This window comes from Psittacula echo (genome assembly GCF_963264785.1).
Source record: "Psittacula echo genome assembly, chromosome: 11".
NCBI lineage: Eukaryota > Metazoa > Chordata > Aves > Psittaciformes > Psittacidae > Psittacula > Psittacula echo.
Window position 1 is genome coordinate 11,131,484 of NC_137746.1, and position 25,533 is coordinate 11,157,016.

General features: G+C 51.5%; 1 protein-coding gene across 1 annotated transcript in view; it reads left to right on the forward strand.

Moving 5' to 3' along the window:
• Nucleotides 1-637: 637 nt before the first annotated feature.
• The window catches only part of ADRB2 (adrenoceptor beta 2), a gene marked incomplete at both ends in the record, with an annotated part of 30,174 nt that continues 5,278 nt past the window's right edge, over nt 638-25,533 (forward strand). Inside the window, one exon of the mRNA XM_080626898.1 lies at nt 638-1,811. Coding sequence (XP_080483024.1) covers nt 638-1,811 — 1,174 coding nt within the window. The remainder of the gene's footprint in view (nt 1,812-25,533) is intronic.

Here is a 25,533-nt window from a genome sequence, read left to right on the forward strand (position 1 = left end):
TTATCTAAATCTACCCTGTTTAAGTTTGAATCCATCACCCTTTGTCCTATCACTACAGTTCCTAAGGAAGAGTCCCTCTCTGGCATCAAAGTGTCACCGGTGAGGATGGGGGCTCTCGGGCAAGGCAGGCTCCAACGCCAGCACCTGCGTCCTGAGGATTTCCTTAGTGCCATGTGTGCTGGAGGCACCGCGGGGCAGGGGCACACGGAGTGCAGGGGTGCGAGACATGGGGGCACCCCGGGGCTGGGGGACACGCGTGCGGCGGGCGGGCGGGGTGCGGAGGGGTACGGAGAGGGGAGTGCGAGGTGCGCGCGTGGAGCGGCGCGGGCCGCCATTGGCTGTGTGGCGGTGATGTCACGGCGGGTGTCGCTATAAGCTCCGCGGCGCCTAACGGGCTGGGGGAGTGGGGCGGGCGCGCTGCCGCTGCGACGGGACGGGACGCGCACGAACAGTGGGGAGCGGTGCGGTGCGGTGCGGTGCGGTGCGGTCCCAGGCGCGCTCGGCGGCAGTACCCCCGTGCCCAGCCGGCCCCGCGCCTGCGGTCCCGTATGCGCGGCGCCCAGCGCGGCGCTGCCGCGGAGCAGTTCTAGGCAAAGGCGAGCCCCCGCCGCCTGCCTAGAGGGTTTGCTGCGGGGCCATGGGGGTGGCAGGCACTGAGCTGCCCGGCGGCAACGTGAGCGCGAACCAGAGCGCCGCTGACCCCACGCTGTCGCGGGACGTGTGGATGGTGGGCATGGGGATTCTCATGTCGGTGATCGTGCTGGCCATCGTCTTCGGGAACGTGCTGGTGATCACCGCCATCGCCCGGTTCCAGCGTTTGCAGACTGTCACCAACTACTTCATCACCTCACTGGCCTGCGCCGACCTGGTGATGGGGCTGGCCGTGGTGCCCTTCGGCGCCTGCCACATCATCATGGAGATGTGGAAGTTTGGGAACTTCTGGTGTGAGTTCTGGACCTCCTTGGACGTGCTCTGTGTCACAGCCAGCATTGAGACTCTCTGTGTCATTGCCGTGGACCGGTACTTTGCCATCACCTCCCCTTTCAAGTATCAGAGCCTGCTGACCAAGAGCAAGGCACGTGTGGTCATCCTTGTGGTGTGGGTGGTCTCTGCCCTCACCTCCTTCTTGCCTATCCAAATGCATTGGTACCGGGCAGACCGTGACGAGGCCATCCTGTGCTACGAGAAAGACACGTGTTGTGACTTCTTCACCAACCAAGCCTATGCCATTGCCTCCTCCATCATCTCCTTCTACCTGCCGCTCGTGGTCATGGTATTCGTGTATGCCAGAGTCTTCCAGGTGGCCAAGAAGCAGTTGCAGAAGATAGACAGGAGCGAGGGAAGGTTTCACACCCAGAACAAGGAGCAGGAGCAGAAAGGGGGAGCTGGACACCGCCGTTCCTCCAAGTTCTTCTTGAAGGAGCACAAGGCCCTCAAGACCCTGGGCATCATCATGGGCACCTTCACTCTGTGCTGGCTGCCTTTCTTCATCGTCAACATCGTGCACGTTATCCAGGACGACATCATACCTAAGTACGTGTACATCCTCTTGAACTGGCTGGGTTATGTCAACTCTGCCTTCAACCCTCTGATCTACTGCCGGAGCCCTGACTTCAGGTATGCCTTCCAGGAGCTCCTGTGCCTCCGCAGGTCCGCCCTGAAGATGTATGCCAACGGCTACTCCAACAGCAACGGCAAGAGCGACTACAACGAGGAGGACAACGGCTACCCCTTGACATCGGATAAAACCTGCGAGCTGCTGTGCGAGGAGGGCTCCTTCCCGCACCCCGAGGAGTTTTTGCACTGCAAAGGTACCGTGCGGAGCGAGTGTGGGTGGGGTGGGGGTGGTGAGGAGGTGCTGGTATTTGAGGCTGTGCAGAAAGCTCGTCCTTGGAGGAACTTCCTGGCAGTGGCCGGTCTTGAACTTGACCTTACTGTAGGGGCCGGTGGCGGGAGCAGGGCCCGGCTGCACGCCCCGCTCGGGGACATCGGAGTCGGGTCCCCTGCCGGAGCCTTCCAGGTTCCTTGCTATAACCCAGCCAGTGGCCGTGGAACGCCTTCCCCGGGCAGAAGGGCAGCCTCGGGCGGTGGTGCCGGTGTTGTCCAGCCCAGGGGACAGCGCGGAGATAGCACTTGGTGACATCCCCCCCCGAGAAGGGATGCTAGGAGCGGGGCTAGCGCTGCTCGGTGGGGCTGTGTCGGATCCGCTGCAGCTGCCGTCGGTGGGGAAGTTTAAACAACGCCCCAAAAGAAGGAATGCTTTCCTTGCCAAGTGCTATAGGACTTTCTGCTGAAATAATAATAATAGAAATAGATAGACTGTTTGCCCAGAATGTGATAGTGTGACTGTGGGACTCAGGAATGCGATGCTGGGAAGGAGGTCGGGTGAAATGCTGCTACAAACCGTTCTTTCGTTGAGGCTCCAACCAAAGCTTTTAAACTGCCCGGTTTGTTTAAGCACAAGTCTCCAATGACAGCGAGCTCGAGGAGGTGGGAAGGGAGGAGGTGGGACAGGAGGAGGGTTTGTTTTCCGAGGCTGGCAGCGCAGCTCCGGCCGCGGGACGGCCGGGGGTCAGTCGGTTTGAGGAGGGTTTCCCCTGCGCAGGCTTTGCTGTTTGCTCCCGGGCTGGCGGCGGCCGCCCAGGGCTGTCAGCGGGGAGACACGGGCGGGCAGGTGCCGAACTGCACCGGAGGGTACGGCAGTGGAGACGGGGACAGTGACCCTGCACGGCAGGGGCACTGCTGCCATGGGGTTGTTCTCTCGGGAGGGAAGCAGCGATCGGGGCGAAGGGAATGGAGCTTCTCCCTTCCCTGCACCCAGGGCTGCCATGTGAAAGGCTGGACCCGAGGGCCGGGGGGGTGTGCAAGTGCGGGATCTTCTCAGAAACAACCGGGAGTGGTTGGGGGGAAACAGTGCTCACGGGACACACGGGGCTTTGGTGTCCCGCAGAGGGATGGATGCTCAGGCACCGTCTGTATGAGCATCCCCTTCACTCCCCTTCTTCCCCCCGCATTTCCACACGCTTGCCCTGCGGCGCGCTTGTGGGGGGGGGCGGTGTTCCTGCGTTGCTGCTGGGGCCGTGCTGTAGTCGGTATGAGGTATCTGGGAGTCGCTGGGTCCTGGGGAAAGAGCTGGTTTTGTAAATACGGTGGGGTGAGCCGAGTCCCCAGGGCTGGTACCCCCCGCTGCAGGCGGCAGAGGGGCTTTGGGGCAGAGCTGCAAGGAAGCAGCAGGCACCCTCCTGGGGAGACCAGAAGCTGAGAGGTGGGGATGGAGAAGGGATTCTGGCTACCAATACCTCTGTGCAGTTCCCGAGTGGCCCAGGCTCTCTTGGCTGCTCTGAGAAGGACTTGCCCCAAGCGATGATGCTGAAAGGGGCCGCCCCAGGGAGGGCTGGAGCAGACCCCCTCCGGAATGGCAGTGTGCGTGGGGTGTTGCTGCTGGTCTCTGCTGCGGCTGCTGCAAGGTGCAGGGCAGCTCTCACACCCCTCATAGTAAAACCCCACCTGGCTTTTGTGGGGCTGGGTTCTGGAAACTGCTTGTTCTCCCTTCTTTTTTTTTCCCAAAGAGGTCCTGATGGTGCCTGGAAAGAGTGTTGGGAAGGAGGAACAGCTGTAAGAGCCCTCTCCTCCTCTAGCCCTGTGATGGGTGCTGGTTCAGCTCCGCTTGCCTTTCCAGCTCAGCACTATAGAGGGAATGTGCCTGAGAGCCCTTCCTTCCTGCCTCTTGCTGCCTCCTTTGACACCCACTCCTGCCCATGCCCTCACCTCGTGCCTTAGTGGGGTTGTTGGCAGTGCCTGAACTCCTCTGAGTGTGAGCCACAGGGGCAGAGGAAGGTGTGATGGCACGGTGTGGTGTGTGAGGCCTCAGGTCAGCAAAAACATGTGCTCCTCAGATAAACATTAACAGGCTGTTGGAGCATGGGAGACACAGCGCAGGACCAGACCTGCAGTCAGGTACTGTTTGCTTCCTACTGCACAAGGACTGGAATGCTGTGTGTGCTGTGATGGAGGTACACAGAGATGCACTTTAGCTTGGAACGGGCCATGATTCGTATGTAGTGTTCAGGGGGAAGTAAAAATTAACCTCTTGATTGTAGTGATCAATGTCTCCTCTGTTTTGAACCTTGCCGGTTGCTGTCAGTCACTTGCTGTGTTTTGCAGCACCCAGGGGCAGTGTAGGTTGGCAGGTAGCAAGGGCACAGAGAGAAAGGGTGTCCCACAGTGACAGCTCATGACTGGGGGTCACACCAGCCTCTGGCAGGTTCAGCAGCCAAGCTCTCCTCATAGACTGGGGCACAAAGAAATCCAGTGTCCACATTTCAGTTGCTGTCTGTGTTCTTACCGTTACTAATTATTTGCATTTCAGCAGCATATGTTGTGGACCAGGACTTGTTGTCCAAATAATTGCTCTATTTGCTTGGCTGGCTGTGTTCCTGCCTCAGATGTTGTGGCTGTATGTAGCCAAAGCTGAGAGATGAGCAAGTGTCTTAATTGCAGAACCACTGCAGCATCCAGAGTACATGGATGTGGCAGTAACAGGAGACAGGCTGTTGGCACTGTGCAATTGACCTCGGTACTGCCATGCTCAGCTACGCTGTTAGGAAATCTCAGGCTTGCAATGAATTCTGAGTGCTGAAGAACTGATTTCTTCCCTCTATGGCAATATTAGTAAAATTGATGAACTATGAGCTGCACAGTTCTGGGGGCAGAGGGAATGGAAAGGGGGTAATATTGAGGAAAAAAAGCTGAACTTGACAAACCTTTCCTGTTCCATGGTTGAAAAAGAAAAGCTGTGTAAGGAATCCTTTGGCCTGTTTGCACACTTGATAATAAAAAGGTAGTTTTATAGGCATTAAAAAATGGAGCATTGAAGTCAGGACAATAGCTGCTTAAGTTGATTTAGGGTACTTAGGATTTTACCTGAGCAGACAGTTGGCTCAGGTTAAATGTATCTGAAGAAACACACAGCGGTGACTTAATTTAAGAAGAATCATTGTGATCAAATACCAAATTATCATAGCAAACTGAGCTGGCTACCTTCTATGCTGCTGGTTTGTACCTTACACCACTGCCACAAAGGTGAATGGATCATGGGTGGGATACGGTCCAGCCTGGTGTCAATGTGTATAAGTAACTGGAGCTCTGCAGTACATTCCCTGCTTTTAGCCACTTTGGCCAAACAGATTGTTATTGTTTTTAAAGGCAAGAGGAGCGTCACGAATGCAGCATTTGTGTTGTTACAAAATATTGACCTCGCCATACGTCCTGCTTGTGATTCGGGCAGCTGTAGCTTTCACATCAGGGGCTGTCTTTGCTTTGTCCTCCAAAACAGGCAGAGTACTGAGACTGCTGAGTTATGTTGGTCCTTCCCTTCCTGAGAGCATTCCTGGAGAGCTTTTGCTTTCTGGAAAGCCAGGCCTTGAAATATAACCTGCTTGCTCCGGCACTGGGGAGGTGTAGAAGTGCAAGGGGAGCTGGCAGAGGGAGCAGGGTCTGGATGCAGACCCCCCCACCTGGGAGCATAACTTCAGCACATCTTCAGGACTGGCCATTCCCAAAGCACCTCATATCCCAAACTGCTCAGCAATTCATCATGTGCAGCACTGCACATCACTGCATATCCCGCTGCCGGGGAGTGTCAGGGTGTGCCAGCCCCAGCCTCACCGGTGAAGCCAGGTCCATGCCTGTGGCCTCCCCTGTGGTTCAGGTGAAGGGGAGACCCTGCCAAAGGACACTGCTGGGGCAGCGGGTACAGCGGGTACAGTGGAGAGGGACGGGAGAGACTTAAGTTACCAAATGTACCCGAATGTTTGAAAATAGGCCAGGGTTTAGTAGGGTAGGAAGAGAGCCTGGCTTCTCTGGAAAGGGAGCAGATGTGTGAGCAGGCACACAGCGTGCTCTTCAGCTCTCCCACGTCACAGCCACTGAGCTTTTCAAAGGGCTTATTTATGTATTTACTTACTATAAGGGACGTGTTTTTTGCCATAGAGGGGAAGGTATTGACAGCGCTGTCCAGGAGTAAACATCAGGCTGCAATCTGCCTCCCAGCATCTCGTGCCCTTCTGGTATGTACTCATAGAATCATTCAGGTTGGAAAAGACCTTTAAGATCATCAAGTCCAACTGCTAACCCAACGCTGTCAAGTCCATCACTAAATCATGTCCCCAGGTGCCTCGTCTACATGTGTTTTAAATACCTCCAGGGATGGTGACTACACCACTTCCCTGGGCAGCCTGATCCAGTGCTTGACAACTCTTGGTGAAGAATTTTTGGCTAATATCCAGTCTAAACCCTCTCTGGCACAGCTTGAGGCCATTTCCTCTTGTTCTATTACTTGTTACTTGGGAGAAGAGACGAACTCCCACCTTGCTACAGCCTCCTTTCAGGTAGCTGTAGAGAAGAGCAATGAGGTCCCCCTGAGCCTCCTTTTCTCCAGGCTAAACCCCTCTCCCCCCCAGTCCCTCAGCCGTTCCTCATCAGACTTGTGCTCCAGACCCTTCCCCAGCTTTGTTGCCCTTCTCGGGACCCACTCCAGCACCTCAACGTCTTTCCTGTAGTCATGGGCCCAAAACTGAACACAGGATTTGAGATGCAGCCTCACCAGTGCTGAGCACAGGAGGACAACCACTTCCTTAGTCCTGCTGGCCACCCTACTGCTGATACAGGCCAGGATGCTGTTGGACTTCTTGGCCACCTGGGTACAAGCTGCTCATATCACCCAGCTATTCACCCCAGGTCCTTTTCTGACTGGCAGCTTTCCAGCCACTCTTCCCCAACTCCGTAATGTTGCATGGGGTTGTTATGACCCAAAGGCAAGACATGGCGCTGAGCTTTGTTGAACCTCATACCAATGGCCTTGGCCTTGTTGAACCTCATACCAATGGCCTTGGCCCTCTGAGACTGACAAGCCTGCAGTTCCCTGGATCCTTCTTCCAGCCCTTCTTGTAGATGGGCATCACATTTGCCAATTTCTAGTCAGCTGGAACCTCCCCAGTTAGCCAGGACTGATGATGAATGATGGAAAGTGGCTTGATGAGTCCCTCAGTCCCCTTGGGTGAATCCCATCCAGCCCCAGAGACTTGTGTGTTTGTCTGGTGTAGCAGCAGGTCACTGATCATTTCCTCTTGGGTTATGGGGACTTCCTTCTGCTCCTTGTCCCTGTCTTACAGCTCAGGGGCTGGGTACCCCAAGAACAACTGTTCTTGCTATTAAAGACTGAGGCAAAGAAAGCATTAAGCATCTAGATGAAGTTCTAGCTGGGCTTTGGCCCCTCTGATTTTCTCCCTTCATAACCTCACGACATCCTTGCAGTCCTCCTGAGTTGCCTGCCCCTTCTTCCAAAGATCATAAACTCTCCTTTTTTCCCTGAGCTCCAGCCAACATGTCTCTGTTCATCAAAGCCAGTCTTCTTCCCTGCTGCTCGTCTTTCGGCACATGGGGACTGCTGCTCCTATGCCTTTAATTACAGTGCTCCAGCTGCCAGGAGTCTCAAACACCAGCACTGGCCAAGGGAAAGGCTTTGCTTTTGTCCCCTCCCTTTGCCTGTCCTCTGCCTCCAAGGGTTTGTTTTCACTGGTATGATGAATCCGTTTCCCAAGGAGATGGGTTTATGAGCACGTTCATTCCTCTGGCAGGGGGGAGGAGGATGGCTGGGCTCGCACGTTCCCTGCTCTGCTTTCTGTTCAGCAGATAGCAAGTGCCACCCTTCCAAAAGCAGCAGGGAAGCAAAGGTTTCCTGGCTGACCATGGCAGTGCCTGGCTGTGTCCCTGGGATGGAAGGGGGAGCAGGGAAGGTGCCTGCTGCTCCTCTCACCAGCATCACCCCAGTCTTCCCCCTCCCCAGCTGCCTCTGTGTAAGCATCCAGCCCTGGTAAAGCACCTCATACTACATACATAGCTGACCCACAGCTTTTGCTAGCATCTAAGAGCAGTATCGGTGCTTGCACTTGGGGTTTGCAATGTGTGTGGTACCCAGAGTGGTTCTTGAGGTTCAGATGAGCAAGGGATGTTTTGAAAAGCCCCTGTGGCCTTGGGTGTTATTCTCAGCAGAGAGGTGCTGTGACCCCAGGCCCCCCAAGATGAGTGTTTTGCAAGGATTAAGGTTCCTTTCATTGCTGTTTTTACACTTGTGCTTGGTTTCTCAGGCCCACAAGTAGAACCACAGCCACTTTTTCACATCTCTTCCCTGTGCCCCATCAAGTCTCTTGACATAAAAGCTTGTCTCTTTCCGAGACTTGAACCCAGCAACCCGAACACTTCTTCCCCTTGTTATTCTTTTATTGGAGCTGTTTTGAAAGCAGGCATTAGCTATAACCTTTCTACCTAGGGGCACAGAGAACATTTTGCAATGAACACACATCCCGAGCTGTGAGGACACAGTCATTTGGCAGCTGGGGCAGCTACACCCTCGTACCAGACACGTTCCTGTGGGGTGATCAGCTGCATGGGGCACTCATGGCAACCTGTTGGTGCTGCTTGTCCCACTGCCGAGTAGAGCACCAGTATTTCACCCATCACTGCCTCCTGGGAAATGCACTATGGCTGTTCCTCAAGCTGCTGCTGGTGGTATGGGCAGACCCTGTGGTACAACTGCTCCCTCTTGCACCCTTGGCCAAAGGACTGAGGCTTGTTTTGCCTGACACAGAGCAAGGTACATCCAGCTTGGCTGGGAGCACAGATGCTTCCCCAGGGTTTTAGTGACACAGCCTGGGTCTAGACAGAGCAGCGCACGCTGGAAGCTGGAGTTCACACAGATCGGGAAGGAGGTTATCTCTTCTGATAAGTGTTGTAAGAGCAGGACACAACGCTGATTCCCCTGGATTTAGCAGTGGGTGTGTGCTGGAATTGCTGTGTGTGAGAGTGCTGAATCAGAGGATTTCAGGTGGTATTGAGCCCTTACAATCTTTGCAATGAAAAAAGTGGATTTGATGATTCTCCACCCATTCAATTTCACTTTTTCTCCTGTTTTCTTACCCTCCCAATGGCAGGAGCATACAACTGAATTTCAGTGCAATATTGCCAGCGCCAGTGAGAGTGGGCTGGGAAATATTTACTTGTTTACTGTCCTTGGTAAGGTCACTTCTGCACAAGTGCATATATATTTAGGTATTGTATGTATCTATATCTCCATTATCTGTATAGAGCACCATACAGATCTGTTTATAAACAGGGAAATTGGAAGATGTTGTTGTGCTAGATAGATAGACGCGTAGATGAAGATCTCTAAGTTCAAAAGCTTGAGTGTTTATTGCAGGCCCTATTGGGTTAAATAAAGAGTACTTACGTTACGTTTGTAGTCAGGTGTCCTTGCTGAAAGCTGTTTGCTGGCTGTATTTCCACCATACTTTCAAAGATTCTCCCAGTGAATCCTTCAGGGCTCGTTAAAGAAAGCCAACACCTGAATGGTGCCAATGGGGAGGTGCACACAATGGATGAGGTTTCTGTTCATTCTGCCCTGGAAGTGGTGAGCAGGATGTGGACGCTCAGCACCTCGCCGTATAAGGGCCTCTCTGGTTTTCATCATTTATGCCAGGGCTTGTAGATAAAGTGGTTTTTAAACATCCACCTGCTTTTCTGCTTGTTTGGACTTCAAACAGTGGCAGACTTGGGATGGTTCCTGCGCTGCCAATGCAGAGCAGGGCTGCTGCAGAGGCATGGACCAGTACAGCTGTGGGCTTTAATCCTCTGTTGCTGGTCTCCAGTGCCAGCATTCCCTGGGACTGGGAGGAAACACAGATGTCTGGTATGGAGACTGTTGGGAGGGGAAACATGAAACACTGCACAATGCGTGCAGGGCTTGTCTGCAAAGCCCGGTGCTGTCAGTGCTCTGTTCTGGCCCAGAAGCAAGCCACAGCACTGGCATTGCAGCAGAAAGGAGTGAATGATGGCTCTGCTCCCCCTTGGCTTTCGAAGCAAGGTCTTACCTTGCTCAGGATGAACTCCACACACCTCTGCAGGACTCCTGCACCCTGTGCTGTAGCTTCTCCAGCTGCTGGTTTGCAGCTTGGGCTGAAAGCAGGTGTGAATTGCCCTGCAGGAACAGGGGTATATCAGGAGCACAGTGTGGTAGGTCACTGCTGTCTGTGCCAGGTTGTTTTATCTCCTGTTGGCATTATAAAAGCTTCTGGGGGGTGTCTTCGGAAAAGTATCCTAGTCTCCTGCCCAGTTCTCTGTTACCTGTTGCCCAGCCTGGTTGTCCTGGTGCACCTCTTACTGCTTCAGGTGGGGGCGAAGAAAGAGCACGGTTAATGTAAAGTAGGATCCCAGCCCAGCATGTTGCAATGACAAGTATTTTGCATTCTTTATGCCACTTAAGACCATGATGAAAGTCTTGGCAGCAGAGGCCAGCGTATGCCCTGCATGTTTCGAAGCTTCTCCTTTCCAGAAGCAGCAGCACGGAGTCACTGTACAGCTTGGACAGGGAGGGATTGCACCAGGCACTTCCAAAACACAGCAGATGCCCAAATTATAGTAATTTATAGGTTTGTAACTTTGTGCTTTCAAGGGATAGAAGCCCGAGCTAGAAACAGAAGCCATTGCTGACTGCAGGGGTCCTGATGAAGGAATACATCAGATCGTCAGATCTTCAGCATCAGATCTCAGTTGCCATCCAGCTCCCCCATCTCTGTTTTAAAACAGGACTGGAGAACATTTCACATCCCACCTTGGAAAGATGCTTGGTCCTAAAAGATGCTTATAGCCCAGTCCCTGCTTCCCAGCACATTTGTGGCTCTGATGCTCCCAGCACCCTCTCCTGGCTCTGGTCCTGCAGTCATGCAAAGGAAAGGCATTAGGAAGCCACGGTGGCCGCTGCCAGAGCTACCTGTGGTCTCACAAACGACTTCACTGCAGGTGTAGGCACCGGAGCAGTGGCAAGAAGATATCCGACCACCAGCTCTAGAGACAGTCTGAACACAGCTCCCCACCCTCATCACCTCCTCAGCAGCTCGGGGGGTTCAGGCTCCACTGCTGAGCTCCACAGCCCCAGCCCAGTCCTGAGAAATGCATAAACAGCAGACGGCCTCTGGGGAGCCCCTGCCAAGTCCTTGCTCCCTCATGTAAATATTTTTTCCTCTTAAGTGTATGCGAGTGTGAAAAATGATTCCTTAATCTTTTTTCTCCCCAGCTGAAGGAAATGCTTGTTCATCCCTGGGTGGGGGCTGCCCTCGTCTTGAGATTCTTCAGCCACCAGCCCAAGCAAGAACCGCACTGCTGAAAGCATTTCTTATCACCCCCAAAGCCATGCTGCTCTTCCTGCCTCCCGAGCTCGCTAGCATCAGGTCAGATGGTGCTTACCCCAGTGGGTGCCTGTCAGGACATTACATTCGTTAGTGGCTGTTGGATGGAGGTCCTGTGGGCTGCAGTTTAGTTAGGCAGCATTGAAGAAGCCTTCAGAAACAGTGCAAAATACCCATAGGGTTGCAGGGTCCTGAAATTCCCATCCTATTGTATTGGACTTGTGTCTGGAAATGTGGGGCAGTTTTTTCCTGAGGAAAACTGAAGCAGAAGCCCTTGATGCCTGTCCTTGGGAGCAAACATCTCAGTGAGAGATAGGCTGGTAGAGAAAGGAAGTGCCTGCATGTAGCAGAGGCAGTGGAAACCCTGATGTATCTATGCATACACAGGGGAGCAGGAGTGGAGGAGCTGCTCAGGTATCTGTTCACTGGGGAACCTGTTCTCATATTCAAATGTTTCATTACTGTCCGTTCACCTCACCTGGTGTGTCCTGCTTGGGAATGGGTGGGATCAGGTATGGGCTGCCACCCCTCTCTTCAGCTGAGGTCTCATGAAAATAAGAAGACATTGCTGTTGGTTTCAGAGAGGAAGTGTGTCAGCACAGCGGGCAGCCTCTCACAAGGGACGATGCTGAGATAAATCCGCATCAGCCTTGACTGTAGATCTTCTGTGATACCTCACCGTAACCTAGATATTGCTATGATACTCTGCCTTGACGTGAGTCTGGCTGAGCACGGGACCCTCTTTATAGGGACAAGTTAAGGTCAAATGCTAGAGTGCAGAGCTGCTGAGTGGGAAGGGCTGTACAAACAGCTTTGTGGCTAAAGAAGAGGAAAGAAACCATTCTCTCATGCTTGGGTGAGAAACACCTTTGCATCGGCCTAGCAATTTGATATGGAGAGACACTGACTTCCTAGGCTGGGTTTTAGGATGGCTTCCCAAGGGGTTCTGCTGGGCACTACAGTGCCTTTCCTGTCCCTGCGCCACGCCTTGCAAGGCTCTGTTTAAGTTAGCCTGGTTTAAGCAGGACCTCTTTCCGCTCTGCTTGCTCTACGTCAAAGACCCCTGTGGTTAAACCATCAATCACAGACTTTCCATTGGGCTGTGTGTCTTTCCATTCCTGTGCTTTTATTGAGCTGGACTGCAGTGCCACGGACCATGGTGTAAGCTGAAAGATAATGTGTGAAATTGGTTGTGATGGGCAGTCAGTCAGCACTCTGCATGATCTTGAAAGCCAGTGTGTAGCTATCACAGAGGTCTTTGGTGTGGAAGGTGGGAGGAAAAGAGGGATGGTTGCATGGTTGGGCTGGAGGGGTAGGTGCTGCTCTGCCTTTCACCGACCCTTTGAAGTGCTGTGGCTCAGAGACACCCTTCCCGTGTCTTCTGTGCCTTCCCCTGGCAAGCACAGGTTGTCCTCTTCTTTTCAGCTTCATGACAGTGGAGTCATTTGTGAACTTGCCAGGGTTTTGCACAATTGTTAGCAACGCTCCCTGCCATAGGAGATGGAGCCATGAGCAACGTCAGTGGTGGTGGCAGTGGCTATGGAGAGGCAATGAAGGCAAGTCCCATCCAAACCTGGAGATCCTGCTGTATCCAGCTGAGGTACAACTCTAGAGAGTACAAGTATATAGAGTTACAGGATATGGTAGTGAGGAAGGCACTAATCTGGAGATGCAATCCACACCTATTGGAGTTGATTCGTATCGCTTCAACACAGCAGCTGAGGCAGCAGGGAGGCTGTAGGGGGAATACCCATAGGAAGAAAAAGTGAGAGCAGAACCACAGAAAGATCTTTGTGACTCAGAACAAGAAGGCCATTCCTCACCAACTGCATAGCACGATTCGTTCATCTTATTGAAAAGCTGGCTGTGTGCTTCCCCATCCCTCTGGGGCTCCCCTGCTGCAGAGAAAGACCCTTCTTAAAAGGGGATCCTCAGGGTACCTATTTATAGTGTGCAAACTGCTCCAGGGGAGTCACCCAGCCTTGAATGAACGTCCCCCTTCGCTACCCGCAGAGTGATGTACAGGCTGTCCCTCCTGCGGCCCCAGCCCCTCCTTCACAGGGTGCAGCTGACATTTGCTAGCAGACTGTACGGGACAGTTGTGGACACTTCTCCCTGGCACGGGAGGTGATGACACCACGGCGGCCACCAAGCTGGGCTGGTGGCGGCAGGAGGAGGCAGGGAGAGGGGCAGGGTGCAGGGCTGCTCCAGCCGGGCTGCCCCTCCGTTGGCACTGCAGGGCAGTCAAGTGATGGAAGGAGAGTGGTGCGTGCTGTTCCCAGAAAAGAAAGGTCAGGGCACAGTGCTGTGGCAGCAGGGATGGGGCTGGGGGGCTGTGGTTTCGAGGCATGGCTTGTGGATGGTGGCCAGGAGAGACAGAAAGGGGGAAAGGATTGCTGAAGTGAAGCATGGGGCTCTGCCCAAGTGCTCGCTAGGGGCACGATGAGCTCTCCCTACCAAGGCCCCCCTGGACCTTAGAGGGATGCTAAGAGGGGGTGCTGGCACTGCATTGGCTCAGGTTTGGTCTCAGGCTGGGCTGGTTCCAACCCTCCTTGCTGAGGACAAGCCACTTGGACTCACTTGTTTGGCTGCAGGATAGGATTTCAGTTTGCTCCAGTGACATGGCAGAGCTTTGGGGATTTTATTTGCTGATATGATTTGCAAAGCTAAGGGCTTATAACAGAGTGATTTTGGGATGTTTTCCTTCTCTGCCTAAGAATTCTCTTTAACACGCAAAACTCAGGAGGGGAAAGATAGTGATAAAACCAGATGGGGCCAACTCTTACAGCATAGGTTTGGATAACTGCAGCTTGCTGAGGGCCTGTGTCTGTAAGGAGGCTTTCATTAACTCTTGCCACTAAAGTCATAAATACAGTACAGACTGGTGGTAGAAAGAAAAGGACTTTAAGGAGAATGGTTGAAAGGACAGATGAGGGCAACCAAAGAACAGAGGCAAAATGAAAGGAGAGTGTGAAAAATGACAAAGAAACAAATGAGATGAGAAATCAGTCCTGAGAGCGACAATGATTCAAGCAACAGTAGGAAACTCAGGTTGGAAAGCAAGAGGCTGGATCCCATGGGACAGGAAGGAGAAGGTAGAAAGGGACTGCAGAAGGAGAAGAAACAGGGCTGGATAGTGCCATGACAGCAGGATTTGCATTTCAGTGCAGGCAGTTGACTGGTGCCTCTTCCCTCCTATGTTAGTACTTTCCTTGTCTGCTTTCAGCAAGTATGGGTTTGATTTAGCAGATCGAAGCCGCAGGATGAAGGGAGGGTAGGCAACAGACTTGCCAGGGAGCAAGGATGGCCATTAGCGCGGCAATGCATGCACAGCGTGTTCCCAGCGCTGGGGGAGTTGTCCAAGGCAAGTGGCCAGCCTAATTTATGCCCCTAGGGCCAGGAAGGTGAGTGTTGGGTTATTTTTAAAGGCAGCCTCCCCTGCCTTATGCCGTGCTACCTCCTGCACTGGGTTTCCAGTTTCAGGAAGAGCAGGGGACAAACAACCCCAACTAAATAAAAACATTCTGCTTTTACCTGTAAACAGCATCAAAGCTTTTTGTCTCAAATCATTCTCTCCTACCTGACAGAGCTGGTGCTGGGAGCCCTGGCCTTGCAAGCTGGTACCTCATGAGGATGGCCCGGGCAGGGGGCAGGCAGGCGGTGGGGCAGGTCTCGGCACAAGGCAGTGGGATGATGTTTAAACACAAACGACCCGAGCGGTCAGCACACTGAGCACCTCGTGCCAGGTAGCTTTAGACCTCACCGGGCTGAGCCATGCAGTGGGACTGTGCTAGAGAACCAGTGACAAACTGCAGCAGGACTGTTTCCACCCAAAGCAGAACAAGCACTCAATTCACTGAGAGGGCTGGTGAGAGATAAAGGGAGGTATTGTTTGAGCACTCAGAGGGAAGGCAGGCTGTTTGACAGGCTCCCCTTTCCCTTGTCTCCAACGCCTTGTGCAGGGATGGGTTTCTCCTGGGGATGGGAGATGCTGAGGAATAGCTGGCTCACAGCAAGCAGCTGGTATGCAAGGAAAAGCGATGTGCATCTGCAAACGGCAAGTAAGGATTTAAGTGGCCCAAGTTATGTGTTCAGACACAGTGAGCACAACCCTGTCCCTGCCAATGATCAAATAAATCAGCTGTGACAGGCATTAAGACCAAATGAAAGTATGTGGAGGTGATTTTCACTGGAGATGGGTGAAAAAGTGACAACCGATCCTCCTGTCCAGTAAAAATCCAACAAATCTGGCCCCGGGTATCCAGCCTGGGTGTCACCTTCTCACTGTGCCATTCTCAGGGCCAGGGGTCAGAAGACAGCAGTATGAACCCAGTCTCTAGTCACGTCCCATCCTAGCCCGACACTGGAGAAGGCACAGAGCATGTCACACCTCTGCTGTGCTGCTCAGGTATTCTCCCCTGCCAGCCAAAACTTTCAGCAGGCTCATTACAGCAGCTTTATGGCTCCTTCGCACTGCTGGAGTGGGAAGAAAAGTCAGGGATTTTGTCATGGGAGGAAACTCCCACTGCAGACCTGAGATGCTCCATCAGCAGCTGGATCGTTTCTGCCTTCAGTGATTATTTTCCTGCAGTGTAGGAAAAGTGCCACATCTCGACTGACAGGGCACTGCAGAGCAGTCCCACACCATGGTGGTGTCCGTGCACAGTGAGCGCTGGAGCAGGGATGTCGCTGGTGGTGTGCTCCTGATTCCAGCATTGTCCGCAGAACCAGGCTGTCCTGTGCCTTGGTTTTGGATGCAGGTGTCGCTGCCCTGTGCTGCATATTACAGTCTTGATCCCAATATTTCTCTCTCGTCTTCTCTTCCAGCCAGTACAAATGTGATGATAGACATGAGGTGGCCTAAATCTGACCTTGAGTTACCTAACCAAGAGCTCCAATGGATGGGATGAAATGCTTGTAAGCATCCCCAGAGCACCACAAATCAAATGGCCTGTAAAAAGAATCCCTACCAAATGCATTGCTTTCTGAATAGAAGACATAGCTGGGGTGAGCAGCATCTTGATTTGTAAACTGGGCCAGACATGCTTGTGTAGTGCCTGCTTGTTCTGTGGCTGCCGCTAGCTGTGGTTTTCAAGTTCTGATGTCCAGGAGTGCTGAAAGAATTCAAGGTATTTTAAAATGTGTTTTCTATTAGGGACCTCCACCTGCAGATGGAGGTGCCCAGAGAAAACCAGTGATGGACAACAGATGAAGAAAGCCTGGTATCCGTTTCCAAAAGCATACTGTCTACCTTAATGTACCATCTTTATTTGCCTTATTTTCCATCCCTCCCCTTTCCTGATTGTTTCCTGAAGCATCTTTTGCCTCCTCTTCCTTGTAGAAGACTCAGAGACAAGCTCATGCATTTGGAAAGTCACTTTCCAATCCTTGGCGCAGGGCAGGATTGGGTAAAGCAGTAACTCACAGTTTCCTCTGAGCTTCCCGGTTCCTTCCCGAGTGGTTGAAGCTTTGTGTGGAGCAATGACAGCCTCAAAACGAACAGCAAGCTCGCTTCCTTCTGGGAGGCTGCTCTGCAGCGTGCCAAGGCAGGACTGGGAGGGTGTGGAGCAGGCGGTCCTGTCATTTGGCAGCCAAGCGTGCCTTTGCAGTGAGTGTGGCTGACAGGTATGGAAACAAACCAGGACAGACATCTGCCTGCCCTGGCACAGCGATGGCCTTGGCGATAAGTGGGAGATGCAGCCACAAGGTTCAAGTGGGGAGACAGGGTTTTCCCGGAGGAGAGCCACTGGAAGGGGTTGGGTACCTGTGTAGCAGCAGGGATGCTGCCTGGGCTTTGGCATCAGCATTGCTCCTACAGGTTTTGCTGCTCTTAGTTTGGCTTTATTCTTTATTTGGCTTTGCTTAGCTATCGTGGGGGTGTCTCTGCAGCAGCTGTGGTGTGGAAGGGACAGGTCAGTGTAGCTCACCTCTCCTGGTATGTCCATCGTGTGCACTTGTCAGTGGTGAAGGGGCTGCTATTTGCAGTGCCTGCGGTAACACGAGTGCGTTCCATGTGGTTAGTGTCAATGCTGCTTTGCTAAGATGGTTTTGCCATGAGCAGCCCCAGAGGACGTGTGGAGGAGCCCGTAACTGCACTGTTCCCCAGGGAAGGTGGGAGCCCAGCAGGAATGGAGCCAGGCAGGACCCTGGCTGTATTAGGGGTGTAAACCTATCCATGGTCCAGAGCTGGAGCAGTCCTGCTGTGCAAGTCATCCTTGGAGTAACATGGAGATGCCCCCAGTCTCCACTGTCCATAGCTGTCCCTGAAAAGCAGTCTGGGTTATATTGCCACTGGGTAGAGATTGTGCTGTTACTGAAATACGTGTGACTCAGTAGTGCCAAAATATTTGTTCAGGCTTTGTACATAACTGCAAGACCTCAGTCCTCTCTGATGCACAAAGGCTTTTATGTGGGGTGCTTGTTGAGTTGCAGGAACAAATACAGCATGAAAGTGTCACCCTGTTCCACAGTGACAAACATCTATGGTGCAGGACCCAGATTAGAAACCAAGAGTGCTGAGCTCTGTGCTCCACTGCAGTGACTCGTCTCACATCAGTGTCCTGGTGCACTTGCCTGCAGATGGAGCATGCCAGGCACACGGTGCCTGGAAGGGCAGCATCTGCAAGTGGTGTCCAAAAGTTTGGAGAGAGGATGCTTCATATTTGCCAGATATTGTCATTTCTTGGCTTCCACAGCAGGAGTCTGAACCTCAGCCCAATCCAGATTCACTTAATGATTAAACCCTTTTCTTTCTTTGCCAGAGTTTGCCTAGAGTGCTGTGAGGATGTGTGTAAGACAGCTGCCATTAGGTCATTGAGCCTTACCACTGAGAGGGTGAGAATGGAGCTAGATCCCCAAAGGATGAGACAGAACCCTGTGCACCAAGAGGGCAACATTTGCTAACAGCATTAGAAAACCATTCTTTGTTATATCTTCGACTCATTCAACCAGCTAGGTTGGAAAAGACCTTTAAGATCATGAAGTCCAAGTTATATTAGTTAGTCTTGAGTGTTCCTGTCTAATCTGAAAGTGACTGCATCCCCTGCGAACGGGATGTTTCCCATTTGCCTTAGCTCTAAGTATGAGTTAGATTTCCTTCCTTCAGCTGATGACAAAAAAAGTTGTTTTTGTAGAGAACTTTCTTCCTTTCTCTTTGCTTCTTGCATGATTCACCCAGAGACCCCACATTCCTGTGTCAGGGGATACAAGCAGTTAGGCTAATGAGGCAATTCCATCACTAACATCAATGCAAACTGGGCCAGAGAAGTCTGCCATGCTAATGGATATGTTTCTGTACACATGCTAATTATAGCATCAGCAAAGCCAGGTCCAAGCTATGGCTTTGCCTGAGGAAATCCCCTGTGATTTTAGCTACGAGTTCCAATTACTGTTTGTTACAAGTAAATGACTGATAGAAATTAGACCTGTTAGGTCATCCTGTGCATTTCTGAAGGACTCCTCTGCTATAGTGGGAACACAAGGATGAGTATATTGTGCTCAGAAGTCACTCAAAAAGATTTTCATGCTGTGTTTGCCCTGGGCAGGACAATGGGGTGCCTTTTCCCTGGACAGAAGAGTCTGGGACACCTCAGAGGCACACCATTTCCTATGCCCATGTCTCCTCTGTTTTACCCCTTTGCTCCCAGCAATTCTGTTTGGATCCTCCTTCCTGAGCTCCCTGTTCAAGGACAGCAAAGGCTCTCTGCACATCCCATGCCTGTGCCATGCTTCTCATCATACTCATCCTGATCCCCAGCCACAGCCCCTACAAAGGATGGTGATGCAAATAACAAGCACTTGATTGTTAATTACAGAGACAATTTAGAGATGAACGGCTGAGTGATTAAAGGGCTGGCTGGACTGGTTTTTGAGACGAGAATAATAGAGCTGAGGATATGCATGCATCTAGCCCTGCTCCACATTTTATCTTCCTTACATGGAAGTTGTTAACATTTGACTTCCAGTAATTTATGAAAAGCTCAGTTATGATTTCCACATGGACTCCCTCTGGATGGATTTCCATGCCACAGAAACCACTCTTTCATTGCACATCACCGGTTCCTTATTAGCCATTTTAGCATGCAGTTGGAATCTCCTATGATCCTGAGCCCTGCGCTATCCTCTCACTGTCACAGTGAGCCCTTGTGTCCCAGGGTCCAGTGTGAAGGAATCGGACAGTTTTACAGAGCTGACAGTCACTCTATAAGAAGTTGGAGGCTTTCAGATTTCAATACTGTTATAACTATGCAACTGATTTAAAATACAATAAACCTGAAAGCCCTTCCATATCAGACCATCAAAGGGCTGTAGATGAGCTGCTTCAGCCTTTTGTAAATACTGGGGCTGTGATTCCTGCAGAAGCCTCAGGACCATCCATTTTTAAATGGGGCTTCAGGTTTCAGCTTCACAGCACAGCCTGTGATTGCTACAGGGTCATGATGCTGTGAGGTAAGATTTGGGCCTTCCTAAAAAGCAGGAAAATTGCAGTAAATCAGTCACTGAAATGAGAACCTGGTGTGCCTTTAACATTCTGCCCCTGCCGTTTCTGCATGTTCCTGGAAAGGTTTTGCTGGGCTCTCCTTTAGTTAACTTCTGCAAGGGCTGTCTCACTTCCAGCCCCCTCTCTGGGGGCCAGGAGGACAGGTCTTGCTCTTGTGTTGTGTGCGGCTGAGATTTGCTCTGGGAAGGATGGGTTAGGCAATCCCAGCCTGCCTGGCTGCAAACTCAGCTGAAGTCAGGAGTAGCCGCTGCTGATGGAGGGCAAGTGCAGGGGCACTGGAGGAAGGGGAGCATCCATTAAGTGCAGCAGGTCACCGTGACTGAAACCATGAGATCATCAACAAGACAAGCTCCACCTCGCAGGGAAGTCTTTTTATATCTCAGTGGCAGATGCCAACCATTTGCTCACTCACTGGAGAAGGCGCTTGCCAGAGAGCAAAGCGCAAGCCCCTGAGGGCCGCTGTGGTGCAATCACCAGCTCCAAGCCCGGCTCTGGGAAAACAGGGCTTCTTGCTGCGGGTGTTTACCCAGGTGCCATTCCTGTTCCACCCATGGATTCCTGGCCACTGGCTTCACACTGTTTGTGCTGCAGAGCTGGGTGCTGCTCACTGCAGGGCTGTGTTGTGCCTGCCTGGGATCCCATCTCAGCGTGCCAGCCGCTGCTCTGGCAGCTCTCGCTTCGCTTTGATGAAGGAAACCAAAGCATAGTGTGAACCCAGTGTTTTCCACACCGGTTTAGCCCTATAAACCCTGGGAATATTTATAAGCCCTGGCCCAAACCTCTGTGCTCCACCCTTTGATGTGGATGAGCAGGATAAAGGAAAAAAATTTGACTTACTGTCATCAAGTAACATCTGCTCCTGAGTGAATGATTATCCAAGGCAATCCTGAAAACGAGACTTAAGTTCCAGAGCTGCTTTTGAAAAAGTTACTGGAGATCTATTGCACAAGAGAGAAATAAAGGATGGCCGGGGCTCCACTTCTCCCTGCCCACAGAGTTATGTATTTCTAATAGGGTTGTCACTGATTTAATGGGATGACAGAGCCGCAGGCCTTCTCAAGAGCAGTGTCCTTCAAACACCTTCTCCGAGCCACGTGTGTCCTGTGGGACAGTGACTGCACAGCATGGCTATGGAGAAAGCTGTGACAGGGATGGCCGTGCTGTTCATGCTGCTTTCATGTTATTTACATACTGTTAGTCAGAGTCACCGCTGCCACCGGAGGGGAAGGACTCGCAGTCTCCAGATGGTTTCTTTGTGCTGAATCACTTACATTTACGTAACTGCCTTTTCCCAAGCGATAGCAAACCGGAGTCTGCCTCAAGGAAACCTCCAAAACCTGTGGCTTTTCTTCCTTCTCTCTCTTTGGTTTGCTTTCCCCTGTTCTCTTTGCCTGCTCCCTTCTGAGCCGTTAACATGCATGCCAGTGTCAAGTTTTCGAGCTGCCGTGTGCTATCCCAAGGGGCACCAGCATATCTCTTACTTCCCAGTGGCAGCAGCAGTACCTTGCCAGGTGAAATGTTGCCAAAATTCAAGGCTCTAAAAAAGAAACCCTGACCTTTACAAGCCCTGTAACCGCCCCCTGAGAAGAGAGCGCGCTTCCTGCACCGCTGCAGCGTTAACATCTCACCAGTTTCTCTTTCTACTATGATTCCCATTCATCACAGGAGCTTCTCTTTCTCCCCATGCACCTACCACAGCCTGGCTAAAAGGCAGCCTGAGCCCTGAACAGATCTGATCTGACCTGGGCAGCACTGATATATTCAGTCCCAGCAGAATGGGAGCAGAACAGAAACTGATGACTTCTTCCTCCTTCCTTCCTTAAGGATGCTTAAGAATACAATCACCAAAGTCACATTTAGAAACAGCTGCTTTTGAGCTGCCCCATGGCCTGCATCCTCTTGCCAAATACAAGTTTGTGTAACACGATGGAGTGATTTGAAATGGCAAGAACTGAATTTCTCCCGTAATCACCTCTCAGCTGCTGCCCTGTCCCTTGTCCTCTTTGCCACGTCCCAAATCCCAAGAAGTGAAGCAGGTGGATAATACACAGTTTTGGAGGATATGTTCTTCTAAGGGAAAGGAAGAGCTTAATTTGACTGAAGAATTTTATTTGTGGGTGAAATGGCATCTGCTATGTCTCTGAGTCTAAACTGGCATCTGCATTACCTCATTAGTCACGTTGGTCAGTAACTAGCATCGCTGTTAGCTCGCACATGCATCAGGGGATGTCAAAGCTGCACAGAGCTGGCTGAAGATTGGAGATTTGGAAACCAGACTTGTGTCGCTTGTGGCTCTGGCTTGCTAAGCAGCCTTGGTCGGATCCTAACCGCTTACCTGCTGGGTGGGAGAGATAACACTGCTCTGAGATCAGCCGATGACACACACTGGTTGGAAAAGGGGGGAAATACTTTAGTGCTGATGCAAACAGGCAAATGCCTTCCTGTCCTCCTCCCTCCTGGTCACCTCCAACACCAGCTGCTGGCCCCACACCTTGCAGGGGCTGCAGGCAGGAGCACCCCTTTCTTTCTCAGGGAGGGTCACAAGAGCAATTTCCTCTGTCTGGCCCCACTTTGGACCCTTTCTGGCATCTCGTGGGGTCAGCGCTCAATGCACGTCACACTCTGGCTTTAGTCGAGGAAGGAGAAGAGCAGCACGCAGGCAGGCTGGGTGAAAGGAGCATTGGAGGTGGATGGACACAAAGCACCGTGGCCTTCCCCGATGAGGCTCTGCTCCTCCCCGACAGGAAAGGAAACCCTAGTGCCCGCCAGCTCCGGGTGTATGGAGCAGGCTGCAGTGGCTCAGCAAGGCACAGAGATCAGTAAGTGTGGTGACAGTGTCTCCCTGCGCTCTGCGTAGCCCCTGGGGCTAGTGTAGGGTTTGTATGCTGCCTGAGGATAAGGGACGTGGTTGTAAACCATTTCCCACATCCTAGGCCGTTCCACTCATGCCCTTGGGATCACAGATCATTCGCATTTGAGCCTTGCATGGGAACAGTGCCTGGGAGAGAGACAGCCGCAGAGCTGCACGTGGGAGACGGAGGGAGGATGTCCTCTGTGTCTCGCACTCTCTTGTTGCCTCTTTCCCCCAGGAAGAATCTCAAGGGAATAACAGCAGCATCACAAAGGCTCACAGCAAAGCACAAACAACAGGGATGTTCGGTCTGTTTCTGCAGGAGGAGATGGTAATGCCCACTTTCACCTGTCTTGAATCCCACCTGTGTCCCCATCCCTTGTTCGATGCTGACAGCTATCCTGGAAATGCTTGCTTCAAGGAGGCAGAATTTAGGTGAGAACAACCTGGGTAGGTGTTCGGTTATGGCAGTATGAAATGTATCAGATTCCTCTAAAAAGGGATTCTGTGCTCTGATGAACCCCTGACAGCTGTTTTGGATGTTTGCTTGTGAATTAGAAGCAGAGATCTGGACCTTCATCCCCATTTCCTTGTCTGCAGCTGGTTCACTGGTTGTGTATTAGGTCTCTGAATGCAGCTCGGTCCCTCTTCAGTCGCTCGTTACTACCGATGATATGCTAGGCATGGAAAAGCTCACCCTTTCCACTTAATTCAGCAAGAAATTAAGTCTTTTCCAGGGAAAAGGAGATTTGCTTCTGCTTGTTACCTGTTGGACCCTTGTACCAATAGAGCATGGAGGTAGCATGAAGGTGGTGGCTTCATGCAGCTTTGAGGGACACTAATGGCTTTGTGATGGATTCATGATGGTTTCTGTTAAGCCATCTGACCTTACCAGTCTTACTCCTAATTTCCTGAGTTTGCTCTTTCAAATCGGACCTTTAAGAACCATTTAGCTCTAGAGGGTTGTGGGTGGCTGCTGCCATCTCATGGAGTCCCTCAAAAGAGCTGAGAAAGATCGAGTTGTGTAAGCATCTCCCCATGTCGCAAGGCAGTGTGGAGAGGATATCCTTGCTTTTTGTGACAGAAAACCAAACCCTGGCTGAACACTCAGTGCGTTACCAGAAAGCTGCCCCTGACTTTCTGAAATAGCAGTTCCTCTGCATTTTCTCTGGCCCCAGGTTGTCTTGCATAAAACAATTCAACAGACCACTCAAAATCCATTTACAAGGCTTCCCAGAAATCCTCGGAGCATTTGAAGCAGTTGGAGGACACCAGACTTCAGACCTGAATTCCACAAACCATGATGCTAAGTCTGATTTTCATTGCTTGAAGTCAAATTCCACAAACATTTTATTTCTTAAAACATAGGACTCTTTTTAAGTGTGAAGCTGACCCAGGCAAGCACTGAATGACCTGCTGATGTGACACTTCCGTCATGTTTGTCAAATCCCTGCCCCTTTCTCATCCATTGTTTGCAATTCTCATCTCTGACTTTATATCTAAAAGCAGGGCAGGGAAGGCATCTGGGTTTAATCTCCGTCATAAGGCTCCCTTGCTCCTGATCCACCTCTGTTAACTAAGGCTGGCAGTCTGTCCCTTCTGTCTCTTCAGAAACTGCTGGGCCAGAAGGAAATCAGTGGAGCCTTGGAACAGCTTGACCCTAAGTGTGATCCCACCTCATCAGACTTGAGAAAACAACCATGCTGTGCTCTCCCATCAGAGCATTGGCTCCCTTCAGCCTGGCTTCCATCAATGGCTGATTCTTTTGATTATTTGTAAGTAACCTTCATGGCCACAAATCACAGTGTAGCAGGAAAATGGAGAACTTGAGATTTAATGAGGAAAAACACAGTTGTAAAGAAGTCAGTGACGGGGTGTCTGCCGTGGTAATGCCCACGTCACCATCACCTTGCCACTCAAATGCCAGTGACACTTATCTGAAAGGTCCTCCACTCAGCAGTGCTCCTACCTGCTACATTACACAGGACTGCAGATTGGTAGGGGCTGGCAGGGACCTCTGGAGATCATCCCAACCAAACCCCCTGCTCAAAGCAGGGCTGGTTAGAGAAGGTTGCTCAGAGCTGTGCCCTTTGTGGCAGGAGGGGAGCTGAAATCCCATACCCATTCTTTGATAGGATGTGGAGTACAGAGGTAGATGAAGATGCTGTTTGGGTATTCTGTTGTTCCTAAGGGGAGAAAGATGTTCTGCTCATTGTTAACTTGTTTGGTTTGGTTTAAAGCCCATATTAGCTGAAACAACTGCATAGGAAACTGGGTGTAAGCCCAGCTTAAGGACAAATCTACACAATGTTGGCATCTTACCAGGAAAAGAAAATCACAGTGTGCCACAAATGAAGACAGAGGCATTGCCTGCATTACCTGGAATGCAGGGCTATGGTTATAACAGCACACTTGCCACTGTCATCACTTCAGGTCTGCAGAGCATTGAAAGTATGTGGTTTTTCATGTGGTCATGAAATCATGTTTCTGTACCTTGCGAGCATAGTGAGATCCCATATACCGGCTATTTGACATTTACATCATGTGTACATGCAGCAGCTCCTGTTTCAGAATAAACCTCTTCCATAAGGGCTTCAGAAGCTATCATCCCTTTCTACAGTCCTCTCACTTGCTCTTACAAGTCACAGTGGCAGGATCTGAGTGAAATCTATCAGCTGCAAGGAATCGAGTGCACAATGGCAGCACATGCCCTGGCGCATTGCGCTGTTGTCAGGAAAACACAGGGAGGAAAACCATTATTTGCCAAAACCCATAAAACCCCAGAAAAGGTTTACACAAGGCTCCTAACTCTCCATCACGAGCTCCTGCGGGGGGATTGTGGGATTTTACAGTTTGATTTAATAGTTCTAAAGAGAATTGTCGCTCTGTTGGGAACCACTTTCAACCTCTTCAATGATTATAAAAAAGCAAAGCAAATAATG